At 45.0% G+C, this 12,644-nt stretch overlaps 1 protein-coding gene across 1 annotated transcript in view; it reads left to right on the forward strand.

The window, feature by feature from the left end:
* Positions 1 to 6,419: 6,419 nt before the first annotated feature.
* LOC111149280 (prolyl 3-hydroxylase 2) overlaps positions 6,420 to 12,644 on the forward strand; it is a 150,532-nt gene continuing 144,307 nt past the window's right edge. Inside the window, exon 1 of the mRNA XM_022506263.1 lies at positions 6,420 to 6,905. Coding sequence (XP_022361971.1) covers positions 6,420 to 6,905 — 486 coding nt within the window. The remainder of the gene's footprint in view (positions 6,906 to 12,644) is intronic.

Consider the following 12,644-nt stretch of genomic DNA (forward strand, 5'->3'; position numbering starts at 1 on the left):
TTCCATTTCTGCATCTACTCAAGTGGTTCTAAAACTGAAGTTGGAGAATTGATTAATCATCAATCCTAATATTCCAACAGCAGAAGACATAGATTCAGTTTCTAAAGTAGATTTCAAGGGCACAGCAGGCCAGTAGGAGAAAGTGGAGCTGACTTTTCAATGGAGAAGAAAACCTCCCCTGGATTAGGCATGACTGGGCCCAGACTTAGTCTCAAGAGTTTACAGCAGACCAGAGCCTGAAATGAGGAATCAAGGAGCCTCTTCTATGGAGAACTCAGAGAAGGAGATGGGAAGAGGTTCTCAAAGATAAGCAAGACATGAGGATAATCTCAGAATAATGCATCACCCATACATACAGAGTAATCTCTCCCAGAATTTCTCATGAGTAGGGTTTTTTTTGGGGGGGTCGTGCCACACAGTGATCTGGCAGCCCTTCCATAGGAATGAATTACGACCTATTTACTTTAACACTCATGACTATTACTAGATGCATTGTGTCACCTGTCAAGTTGAATTCAGGGTCATACTCAGCCTCTGTCTAATACATTAGATTTTACACACACACACACACACATACACATCTATGTCCATATTTATTTTGCAAAAAAAAAAAATTGTAGAGTCTGTGACTCTAGGTGAATGAGTAACAGAACAAAGTTGGTAACTAAAGAAAAAATGTGCTTTGTACAAGTTTAACCAAAGCAGAATTTTGACAGGAACTATGAAGATTTTTGAGGAGTAGGGAGAGGCAACACAATATACAGCAGGAAAGACAGTAAATGGGCTTCAGTCCTGGTGCTGTAACTTGTGAGCTGGCAGTCTTTGGCAAACCATTCTTCTTTTATAAGTCTTATTTTTCTCACTGGTAAAATTATAATACTAATGTCTTACTCAAAAAGAGCCTTGAAAGTGACACGTCAAAATGTTTGTGAAAAGAACTGGCATAACACCCAGCACACAGGATATACCCAACTCTCTTGATTTCAGTCTGAATTGTGTTTTTAGCTTAAATTATTTTGAGAATAATTAGCATTCTTATTTCCCTTTTTTCTTGTTCAACTAAAATGCTAGACTCCAGAGGAAGGAATTTAGAATGCCTCCATGACAGGAGTGTGGGGACTGAGTGTTTGCAGTGTTTTGTTTGATTTGGAATTGTAGAGCTCAATTAGGAATTAAGGTAAGCATAGGGACAGAGCTATTAAGGAAATTGGAAGGGAACAGACAGTCCTGGAATGTGGCAACTCCTGTTTGATTTTAAATGTAAGTTAAATATTAATTATTCTAAAAAAAATCCCACAGAGCAGCCCCTTCTTTTTTTTTTTTTTTAAAGATTTTATTTATTTATTTGTCAGAGAGAGAGAGGGAGAGAGAGCAAGCACAGGCAGACAGAATGGCAGGCAGAGGCAGAGGGAGAAGCAGGCTCCCTGCTGAGCAAGGAGCCCGATGTGGGACTCGATCCCAGGACACTGGGATCATGACCTGAGCCGAAGGCAGCTGCTTAACCAACTGAGCCACCCAGGCGTCCCCCTTCTTTTTTTTTTTAAAGATTTTATTTATTTGACAGACAGCAATCACAAGTAGGCAGAGAGAGAGGAAGGGAAGCAGGCTCCCCGCTGAGTAGAGAGCCCCATGGCAGGCTCCATCCCAGGACCCTGGGATCATGACCTGAGCTGAAGGCAGAGGCTTTAACCCACTGAGCCACCCAGGCGCCCCCAACTTTTTTTTCTTACACTGATAGATTGTTGGTGGTTTGCCTCTCACACTAATTTATTTGGAGGGGAAAAGAAAGTCTTCAGATGATCCTATTTGCGTAAGAAAAAAGTCTTCCAAACAGCTCCCTGTCGCCAGCATCAACAGCAGCTGAACAGGGTTCAGTTGTTGCATAGTGAGAATTATTCTTTTCATTTTAAAGGAATCAAAAATGTTTGGGGCAAACAAGAGCCCTGGTTACACATGATCAAAATAAGAAAATACTAGATTTGCTTATGGAAAATGTTGATAAAGTCTACTGCTGAAGTCTGAGGACACTTTGTATTGTTCCACAAGGATTTTGAAGAAAGGAGAGAAGTCAGCTTTGAAAACTATGCAGATTTGGAGAAAATAAGAAACTCCTGAGGATCTCCTCTTTTCTGAATTCCTTCCTGCTGGAGGTTCCCTAAAGCAAGTGGGTACTATGATGCTGTTGACTTGCAAACAGAAGTCGAAAGGAAATTCAAGCTTCTGTCAAGATTCATTCCAAATATAATAAAAAAGGAAGTGATTGAATCCCTTTTAAAGCTTTTGGATGGATTATCTTGTGCTTTGGCTGTTCTCTGACTTTGTAAGGAATGGGGAACAAAAGCGAAATTGCACTCTCCCCATTCATATCCATCTTAACAGACACTCTGACATCTGCCACTTCCAATGGCTCCCTTTTCCACATCATCTTTTTTATTACTTTCCTGCGTTTTTCTTTCTTTTCTCTTTCTAAAAATCTCACAAAGCTACCATCATCCAGTGCTCCTTGACACAAAGCATGTATGTTTGACATTTTGGTATGTAAAATGATTCATCTACTCCTGCCACTGTCAGTCTATGTGATCCATGGGCCTAAGCTTCCTCATCTGTAATATAAGGAAATTGATTAAGATTTGCAGTGCTTAAGCTATGTTCTACCACAGTGTTTCTCAACTTGAGCACTGTTGATACTTGAGGGTGGATAATTGTTGTAGGAGACACTCCTGTTCATTGTGGGATGGTTAGCATCATGCCCGGCTTTTATCCATTAACTGCCATTAGTACAACTGTACTCCTCTTCCCTAGCTGTGGCAACCAATAGGGTTTCCTGGAGGGTAGAGGGAAGAATTGCTAACTAAAGCAATGCTTCTCAAACATTGGTGACTATAGGAGCCCTGGGGAATGTAGTAGAAACATGAAGGCCCATACATGATTCTATTTCAAGAAGCCAGGGCATCTGTGCCTTTTACTAGTTTTTAGATACACAACAAAATTTGAGAACCACTGTTCATGAGGAATCGTACTGATGAAGTGACTCTCAAACTACGATATTGAGCAAAGAGCCTCAGTAACTTTTTAGAGTCCGAGGAAGGAAGGAAAGAGGCAGTCATCAAGGGATTTGTTAGAAACGCACATATTTAGGCTCCATCCCAGACTTAGGGAGTCCGAAATGCTGAGGTGCAACTCAGTTGTCTAAGAAATGGCCCATGTAATGAGAAACTACATTCTTGGTACACCCAGCAAGATTTACAGATGTGTAGAAGTATGAGAGACCCAGGGAGGACTGCCTTTCAAACACAGGTTGATGCCACTGGGCAGAGCACTGCTTGGAATCAACTTCTCCATCCTACATGACTCTTATTGCTTTACGGTCATGAACACTTGTTCTGACCCAGCCTTACAAGGCAGATCAGATTGCCCTCCTTGGGGAGGAGGTATCTGAGGGGTGGCATGTCTCAGACTCATCAATCCTCCATAGCACCTGAGGTCCTGATCCTTAGCCTTACTCTTTGGGCTATGGTATCTACACTAGACTAGTGGTTCTGAATCTTGGTTTCGTCTTAGAATCACTGAGGGAATGTAAAACAAACAAACAAAACCCCCCAAAACTTAATGCTGAGACCATACCCCAGACCAATTAAGTCAGAATCTGAGAGCCAGATAGCTGTATTTCTGCCCTTTGCAGGTGATTCCAGTGTTCAAGCAATATTGAGATGTCAATGAAATGCTTCCTATAAAGTCGTGTAGGATTTTTATAGAGGGAAATAAGGAAGAAAGATATGTAAAAAGTTTGAAAATGGCCAGTTTGGGAGATCAGTAGGATGTCTGGTATGGCTACAGACTCTTAACTTTTGATTCTGTGCCAATACTAGAGCTTTCCCCAAGTTTTCCTAGATCCTTCCACTAGAAGCTATCTTTGCAGTTTCTGCATTTCCATATTACTTTGAATCGAATCTAACATGTACCACATTCTACTGTTACAGGGTTGCACTGTTCTTGTCTCACCAATATGAAAAATGAATCTCATGAACACGAAGGAAAAAAAGTGAAATGAAAGCTTCTTAAGTGAAGACATGAATAGAAAGGAAAGAAAAAGAAAAAAAAAAAAACACAATTCTTGAGTGAGAAGGCTCCTGAAAGTGTTGGCACTGGGGTCTTTTATGGTCAGTCTTGTGTAGAAAACTGACCAAGGAATCTGGTAAATTTCTTATCAATATCATGTCACATTTGTAAATATCATGAAAACTTCTTATTTTTATTTAGAACCAACAGTGGACTTGTAACTGTCATGAGAACAAACAAGGTATTCCCTTCTCTCTGGTTAATATCTTACGTATAACGTTTCTTCATATCTGGGATTTCTGTGAGTCTCCTTAAGTAGCCCCCTGCTGTTCATGTAGCCGCTTACCTGTTTCTCCTTACCTAGCCTTGCCTGTCCCTTACTCACTACCTTGTGCTATAGTCACATATATGCAATTTGTCTCCTTCCTATACAACACTATGAGCTTTCAGGGAAAAGAACCCTGGCTCAGTCATCTCTCCCTTCTCCTAGAATATCTAATTGAGAATAGGCATCCAAAGATAGGAATTTAACTGACGTTTTATAAAATGATGTGGACATGACACCAAATGTAGGGATAATCTATAGCAAAGCCTCCTGGAACTTTATCTCCAGTCACACAGGAGGACTTCCTGGCCTAGTGTGCTTCAAAACCTTCCACAAGTGCACTGATAACTCCGGTCTCTGAGTCTTATCTGAAAAGAGAGAGAATCTCTAGAGAAAAAGTCTGGGCGGATGACCCAAGTACAAATTCTGGCATACTGAACATTCAAAGCTTTCAGTACACGCTCAGCTCCAAACTGGAGCTTTTCCATCAGTGAGATGAGCCAGAATGAGTGAGGTTTGGTGGAGAAAAATAATAACAGCATGATTCTTTGGTGTCCCTTGAAATTACAAAGCCAAAGCTGCTCATGGTCAGAGTGGTCAAACCCAACAAAATGAATGAAAGCATGAGCATAAAACCCCAGCAACCTCCTCAGCATAGTGGGGATTCCACAGGAAAGACTTTTTTTGAACATTCGCATCAACTACTTGATATGTGTGGCTCTTTCCCACCCCCCTCCCCTCTTGCTCACCATCCCAGTGGCCAAGGAGACTTTGGGGAAATTGCCACAGGCACTAGAACACAGGAATGCCTTCAGGAGGCAGGTTGGAGGAGTCAAGGCTCCAGTGAGTAAGCTCTCCGGAATCTCTTTGAGAGTCTGGAGCCAAGGGACAGGAAAGAGGGGAACATCGTGGCTCAGGAGGTATTTATGGGAGAGGAGAAGCAGAAGAACCTGAAAGCCTCCAGCGAAAGTTGTGTTGAAGTCTGGCAAGCGGTTCAGCATTCTCATCCCTAGATTGATGTTCATTGCTTATGTCCAGGGGTACTGGGATTTTGAATTGCCTCTTTAGCTTTTAGAATAAGAATTTATATCTGAAAACCATTTGATGTGTTGAGATATTTGTCTCATAGGGGATGAGGAAACGGAGACTCACTGCGCAAAGGCACACAGTTGGTACACTAACAGGCAGACTGTAAGGACAGTCTCACCGTCTTCCAAAGGTTCCCCAGGTCCTGTGATAGGGTTTATGCCCAGAAAAGTGGGCTATTTTGCTTTTCTCTCGCCCCTACCCCTGCTCCAATGCAGACACACACACCCCTGCAAAATGGGGTGCGAAGGCAAGGGAGCGACCCTTGGTAAGGGAAGGAGCTGCAAGCTTTTGATTCCACAGGCCCAGGTTTGAGTAGTTTCTTTCGCCTTTTTACAGTTCTATACACTGAACTCATCGCCCGCCTTTCTCCTCAAGCCTTTGCCCCTGGTGCTCTCCTCCCAGCCTGAGATAGTGCTTCCTCTAAAGGTGAAGGGCTCTGCAAGCTGAGAGGTCCCGCACCGATTCCAGAAAATGTATGAGTCCTAACGAAGAGTCCTAATGAGACTCCTACCCTCACTGAGCCGGGGTTTATAAAGCGAGTATTTCCGCCCATTCTGCCACGCGCAAGGGAGCGCACGTGGAAACCTCTCGCCCTGCGCTGGCCTCAAGCAGCGCCCGCTCTCCTGCTGGCACTGGGCGGTGCTGCGCCTGGCGTGCGGGCGGCGCGGTCCGGGCCTGCAGGGCGAGCTGAGCGCCGGCGAGCGCCTCGCGGAGGCTCGGGCAGCAGGAGGAGCGTGCGAGCTGTGGGCGTCCCTTTAAGAGCGGACGGCCGACCCGGCCTCCGCCTCTCAGTCCGCTGAGCGCTGCCGGTCACCTGGGGCTCGCGGGGCAGCCGGATCGCGGCGGGGCTGGCGCTCTCACCGCGGAGGTGGGAGACGCGACCCTGACGCCAGGTGCCGGGAGCCGTCTGGGAGCGTGGCCGTCCCGCGCCTCTCCGCGCCGGAGGATGCGGGAGCGCATCTGGGCGCCGCTACCGCCGCCGCCGCTACTGCCGTTGCTGCTGCTGCTGCTCCCGCCGCCGCTGTGGGGCGGCCCCCATGACAGCCCGCGCCCCGAGCAGCAGCGTGAGCCCGGGCCTCTGCAGCCCTTCGACCTGCTCTACGCCAGCGGCGTGGCCGCCTACTACAGCGAGGACTACGAGCTGGCGGTGCGCGACTTGGAAGCGGCGCTGCGCAGCCACCGGCGCCTGCGGGAGGTCCGAGCGCGCTGCGCCCGCCACTGCGCCGCGCGGCGCCCGCTCGCGCCCCCAGGCGTCGGCCCCGCGGCCGAGCTGCCGTTCTTCCGCGCGCTGCTGGAGCGGGCGCGCTGCTACCGCAGCTGCCAGAGCCAGCGCCTCGGGGGCCCCGTGTCCCGCCACCGCGTCAGCGAGGATGTGCGCAGCGACTTCCAGCGCAGAGTACCCTACAACTACCTGCAGCGGGCCTACATCAAGGTACGCAGAGCGCACCGCTAACCCCTGCGACTCCGGGACACTTTCGAGAGCCCTCCCCTCCGCCCCAGTCCCGGAGCCCGCGCTCTGCTTTTTAACCTTTCAGGGTGGGTCTCCTCGGACCTGCCTGTCCCGCCTTTGTGCATCTAGGGATCTGGTGGCCCAGGCTCGGTAAAAAACACTAGGTGGAACCTGCGCAAGCCTGTAGCTCCTTGGGCATCAACTTGCCTCTTGAAAAGGGGACTGCATTGATAAAATGATGCTTAAAGTACCCCTTCAGCACTAATTCCTGAGACGTGGGCAGAGCTGGGTTTAGTGTAAGGTCTAATCTCGCTTCATTTATTGGTCCAACCTCAGCCCCGTTTCTCTTCCTTCTCCACTCCCCCATCCCTCCTACACTCTACTCTGCACCTTTTCTCTGAAGTTTACAAGAAAACATCCTCATAAAGCAGAATTAAAAGTTGACTTGCTCTGGAACAAATTTGTTACCCTCTACTCTCCCCTGAGCCTACAAAACAGTAAAGATCAGAAGTTAAAGAGAAGGTGTGGTGGGAGAAGTGGATCTCTGTGAGTCAGTCTTCGTAAAAGTACCCAAAGTGCTGACTGTGCCTCCTTTACTAGAGAACTTCCAATTCCTGGAGGTAATCATTGGAGTGAGTTATTTGGCATCAGATGCCCAATATTCTCCTTTGGGGTTTTGTGTGTGTGTGTGTGTGTGTGTGTGTGTGTGTGTGTATTCAGCCCACCTGAAGTTAGTGTCAGGAGGTATTCTGTGTATATTGGTATTTTATCCACATTCACAATTTTGAAGATCTATCTGGATGCTTCAGCAGAGAGAATTCAGTCTGTGCTTCTGGAAACACACTTTCAATCCATGTTGCTCTGAACTTATACTTTCTCTCATACTCTCTACTTTCTGGGTTTTATGTCAATGGGTCAGTGTCTCCTCCACACCTGCTAAAGTGGCAGCTTTGTGGGTTGTCCTCCACTAGCATTAGCCAATAGGCCAAGCTGCATTTCTAGGGTGGCAGATATACACACCATGTACAGATCCACATGCACACTGTCCCACAAGGTCTGGGCTCCTGTGGGAAGAACACCCTGGACATGTGCAGTTGTTTGTGGAGTTCAGGAAATCACAACTGAGACGAACTCTGAAGGCCCAGTGCTAGGGCCAAGGGGCCGAGGTACTTGCTAGACTAATATCTTGGGTAAGAAATGAGGATCAAGCCTGAACCTTTCAAGGATTTGTCTTCTGCTTGTTTTTGCTTCTTGATGAATTTGCTAAACCATGCATTAAGTATAAATCTGATCTTTTTTTGGATGAATGGCCTAATTTTTGGTGGTCTTAGAGAATCAGTCAGTGGCAGAGATGGAGGAGACCTTAAGTACCTGACAGCAGAAGACATCTTGAGCCAGTTCCCAGGATAGAACGTGGGTAGTTGAGTTTGGTCCTGTAAGCATGGTCTTCCCAAGAGTCTCCGATGTAAGGTTGGCACTCCTGCTGATAGTTCTGTCACACGTTTTGGGGAGATTTTCCTTTCTCATGTCTGGAGAAGAAATGAATATTCTTCTCCAGTCCTATAAAAACAAATAACCATGAGGTAACTCTCAAAATGTGGGTTTCTCTAGTTCTGTAATTAGGCTTACATCACTGTTAATGTTACATAGATCAGTCATTCTGCTTCAGTCCCCTGGTCAGAGGTCAAAGAAGGTGAGGGTATAGGTTTGAGATGCCTCAAATTTTTGCAGTGAATTGGTTATAGGAATTAGTTACTCATGCGCACCTTTGTGGGTGAACTGTTGGGTGTGATCTGATGAAGCAACATAGTTTTAACAAGTTCTCCCCAAAATATGTGAACCCATGTCCTAATTTCTGTTTGATCAGCAGTGTTCGTAAGAACAGAGTAAGTATCTTCTAGTAAGCAAAGCTTCTTGCATCTATATAATTGATAATCTCTTAAGGAGGAGATACTTGTATTTCTTTGGAAACTCACTTTTGATGGTTGAGTTTGTAGGAGTGTCTCTGTGAACGTGTAATAAGGTGTACCATGCTTCTTCCCCTCCCCTCTCCTAAGAGCTCCACAATTTCAGTCTCTGCTTGGCTTCCTGGGAATTTTAATCATAAACACATGCATGCGTGCACGCACCCATGCACGCAGACACAATCCTTTGAGAGTAAAACAAAGCTCTCAAATAACAACAAGGTGCTGTCAGGCTCTGACAAGTCTGAATTCAGAAGTGTTTACTTCCCAGTGGTAGAATGTGGAGTTCCCCGGATGTGCTCAGATATGAGCACGGCCCCTCATGTTGTTGAATAACCTTGGACCTCTGTGATCCAGTTTGCACTTGAAAAGGATGCTCCTGGGCCACGTTGAATTCAATGAGGAGTTTGCAGCCAGAATTTGAAAACTATGAATCCTGTAATATGGTCAGAACTAGCAGGCTTCCTAGAGATAAGGAAGCACAGTTATTCCTGTGTTAGGATCTCCCAGCTGTAGAAGCTCTTGGGAGCTGCTGCTTCTCCACTGGACCCCAGTTAGTGAGCCACCGGTGGAAGCAGATCTCTTCTCCTGGTGTGTCGGAGAGGAAAATGTATTGAGAATTATGAAATCCGAGTCCCGACAAGTTCAATTTCTCATTTCACTGATGAAAGGGAGAGCCAGTGAGGGAAGGGGGCTTATTCAGTGTTACATATTTAATGGCGGAGCCAACATGATTTGATGAAAGGAGCCCAGGACTGATATTCGGGAGTCTGGCCTTTGCCAATATCTGATGCCCATGTCTGTGCTGTGCCTACTGCCCTGCGCCCGCCCCCTCCATCGCCTCAGGTCCCAGGGCATGCTACAATCCCCAGGGCTCTCCTTCTGCCAGATTTGGACAGCTCCAGGGATGAGTAGGTCCTTGTCCTGTGGCGTAACAGAGACTCATTGCATTTATCTTAAGCTCTGCTCTGTAGAATATTCCTTGAGAACGGGCATGTTGGGAATTTGTCTGGACAGCGATGAGGCAGTAGTTCCACCGGGTTCCTAGACATGCCTTTCTGTTTAAATGCAGGGTGAGACTCTTCAAACCTCGATTTTTATCATTTCAGATTATAAGACATAACTCATGATTCATAGCCCAAAGCCCGAGATAGAACTTTCATCATGGTATGCTCTGCTCAGAAATCTTCCGTGGTTTCTCCATGCTGCCTTATAAAGCCCACATAGTTGAATGCAGCATCCAGATCCTGCCTCCCTGTACCTTTCCCGGGGATATCTCCCCCACTCAACCCCCTCCCGCCAGACGGAAGGATGGCTGCTTGGTCTTCTCTATCTGCTTCTTTTGCATACCTGGGTTTTGTTTATTCTCTAGGAAGCAGGTGGGCTCTGGCTTGGGATAGATCTAGAACTGAAATTTACCTCTTCAGTCTCTGGCTGACCATGAACAAATGACATACATTTTCTGAGGTTCGCTTTCTCCATGTGTAACATGGGGAGATAATAGGACTTACCTGATTGATTTAGGTTAGATTTAAGAGAAGATTTATGTAAGGTACTCAGAGCAGGGCCTGTTTCTCAAAAAACAATGGAGACCTGTTTCTTCTTATTATTAATTTGATAGTAGATTTTTCCTCCTCCTTCTGTACATGTTCAAATTGTAACTGTCCTAACCCAAATATACCTGTTTCTGTGAGGCCCTCCTTCACACCCTTTGCAATTCTCACAAGAACACCCTTTGGGGCACTTGGGTGGCTCAGTGGGTTAAGCCTCTGCCTTTGGCTCAGGTCATGATCTCAGGGCCCTGGGATCAAGCCCCGCATTGGGCTCTTTGCTCAGCAGGGAGCCTGCTTCCCCCTCTCTCTGCCTGCTGCTCTGCCTACTTCTGATCTCTCTCTGTCAAATAAATAATATCTTAAAAAAAAAAAATAAAAGAACACCCTTTCTGCCTCCTTTGAATGTCCACAGCGAGGAATCTCTTCCTCTCATGTTTCATTTTGGACTGTGTTCTTTCAGAATTTATGTATTTGCCTATCAGTGATGTGAACTCCTTGACATCAAAGAACTATCTTAGTCACTTTTGTATCTCCCAAAGTGGGAGTTTCCAGATTGGGATGATTATTAGGTAAGGGATTATTATTAATCATCTGGGCATGAAAAATATGATTTAAAATGAGGGATTTAGGTAATGTAGGTCTGAGTTGGTCCTCAGCCTCTATACTCCCCAAACATCTATAATGTTTATGGATTTACATACAAATAGATATATGTACATAGATGTATGTAAATGCTCAGCGTATGTTTGTGGAATGAATAATAGCTTGGTTTCTTATGTATGAAATATTGTGGAGAAAGGTCTCTGAGTGGTGGCAGGGGGTTTTCTCACACTAGTTACTCGGTGTCCTGGCTGGTCAGATGCGGGACAAAGTCATGGAAAGACTAGATTCCTTGACTTCTCACTCTTTTCCTACTTGTAAGTTCTGGCTAATGTTGTAGAACTCTGTTCCTTTCCCCTCCGTCTTTCTTTCCTAATTTAATTATTACTTAAAACTGTGCTTTAGAAAACCCTTGACACATTGTGCCTGCTTTACATACATTTGTTGAGTTTAAACAAATGTAAGAAAGATTTTTTTTTCCCTTATCTTTGTGCTTGATCACCAGGAATAGTTTTGACAGTGACTGTTTTTCTCCCACTGTTCCCAGCCACTCAATAAAAACAAAAAAGCAAAAAAACAAAAAGCAAAAAACTAGTGGTGCTTATTTATTTATTTTTTTACTTAAAACAAGCTTGCCTCTGCCTGTTTTGTTTCTGAGCTGGTGCTTTGAGCCATTTGACCTTTGTTTTTCTTCTCAGGATTGAAGGGGGGTAGAAAAGGAAATAGCAATTAAGTTAGGCAATCCTATCTCCCTCCGAAGTCCTCTCCCTAAACTCCCTTTCTCTTGACCATAATCTCTTTTATTAGTGGTTTCTAGAAAAGAAGAGTAAACTCAAGGAACTTTCTCACTTTTAATCTGTTTTATCAACTTCTTTTTCTTTCTAGATGAATGCCTTCACAAGCACAAAATGGAAACCCTAGGTCTCAACTGTTAGTTCAGAATAAAAACCTTTTGTGTATCCCATTTTCAAATCTCTTTTTTTTAAACATATATGTAGACTATATACATTTTGTCCCCAAATTATTTCAAATAGGAAGTTGACTTTATATCTTCTTGAAATAGCTGTTCTGAAATTTTCCTAGAGATTATTTCCTCTGGGGGAGGGGGGGGCGTGGTGAGGCTTTTTTTTTTTTTTTTGTCTCACAATTGAGACTTTTTTTATGCTCGAGTCATCAAAATCCATTAGTACCATATTTCTGTCCTGTTTCTTGGGAAGGAAACACGGGAGATTGTTTGTCTAGCAGCTTTTAGGTCCTGAGCCAAGGAATCGGAATCCTAGTCATCTCCCAGAGGGGGCAGGCCATTTGGAGGCTCTGTCAGCTCTTTATCAGTCTTCCCTCGAGATTACAAATAGTTAGTGCCACCAAGGCTTTAAAATTCAGTTTGAGGAGAGTAGCAACTGCTTACTTACCTCATCCTTAGTCTGGTGAATCAGGGATTCCTTTGCAGGTTTTAATAAAGGAAAGCAGTAAACTGCTTGTCTCTCTTCCCAGATCCCATCTCTGAGAATCTAGTGTGTTCTGTCACTAATATCATTTGTCCCCTGCTAAACTCCAAAGGGATAGCTGTGTGGAATTCTTTTGGGAATGTCTGATAAAATGTC

The sequence above is a fragment of the Enhydra lutris genome, unplaced genomic scaffold, assembly GCF_002288905.1.
Source record: "Enhydra lutris kenyoni isolate GAN:26980312 unplaced genomic scaffold, ASM228890v2 scaffoldscaffold2, whole genome shotgun sequence".
Lineage (NCBI taxonomy): Eukaryota > Metazoa > Chordata > Mammalia > Carnivora > Mustelidae > Enhydra > Enhydra lutris.